The following is a 654-nucleotide window of genomic DNA, read 5'->3' on the forward strand; positions in this document are numbered from 1 at the left end:
ACTCAGCTGTGCCCCCACCTAAATATCTCTCCTTAGAATTACCTGGGGAAGCCAACTGGACCTGGAGAAAGTTCTTCTCAACCTGTGGTCTCCAGGGTGCTGTGACCACAGGGTGAAACTGAATCACTGGTCCATTTTTATCCCTTGATTCTTCTCTAATGGGTGTCACGGTTCTTGGATATTTCACCTGATGTCTCAGTGCCATGTCCTTTCCTTCCCAGGAGCCAAAGACATGTGGAGAGCCTACTCTGACATGAGAGAAGCCAATTACAAAAACTCAGACAAATACTTCCACGCCCGGGGGAACTATGACGCTGCCCAAAGGGGACCTGGTGGTGTCTGGGCTGCTGAAGTGATCAGGTAACCTGGCTCCTTGGGGATGCAGGATAGGTGAGCAGAGCTTGGCTAACTTTGGGGATGTGGAGGGTGTAGGCCCTAGAGAAGGACCTTGTTGGGTCTGTGGGCTCCTCCTCATGTTCTTCCTTCCACCTTCTCCATCCCTGCCCTGCGCAGGGCCTGGGCTTCCAGCAGAGCCAGAGAATGACTTGTGGGCCTGTCCCCCAAAAGGAGAAACTGAGAGCCAAGGACTGATTCCCCTCCGGTGCTGTTCACCCAGAGGGAGGGGGTCACCCCAGGGCTGAGTGGGCTGTGCCC

The 654-nt window shown here is 54.6% G+C and overlaps 1 protein-coding gene across 1 annotated transcript; it reads left to right on the forward strand.

Moving 5' to 3' along the window:
* Nucleotides 1-175: 175 nt before the first annotated feature.
* On the forward strand, nucleotides 176-360 carry LOC102242101 (amyloid protein A-like; the record flags this gene model as incomplete). The annotated part of the gene is made up of 1 exon (XM_005858757.2): nucleotides 176-360. A coding segment is annotated over exon 1 (170 nt), but the record flags the coding sequence as incomplete, so codon positions are not given.
* Nucleotides 361-654: the final 294 nt, after the last annotated feature.

This window comes from Myotis brandtii, unplaced genomic scaffold, assembly GCF_000412655.1.
Source record: "Myotis brandtii unplaced genomic scaffold, ASM41265v1 scaffold12157, whole genome shotgun sequence".
NCBI lineage: Eukaryota > Metazoa > Chordata > Mammalia > Chiroptera > Vespertilionidae > Myotis > Myotis brandtii.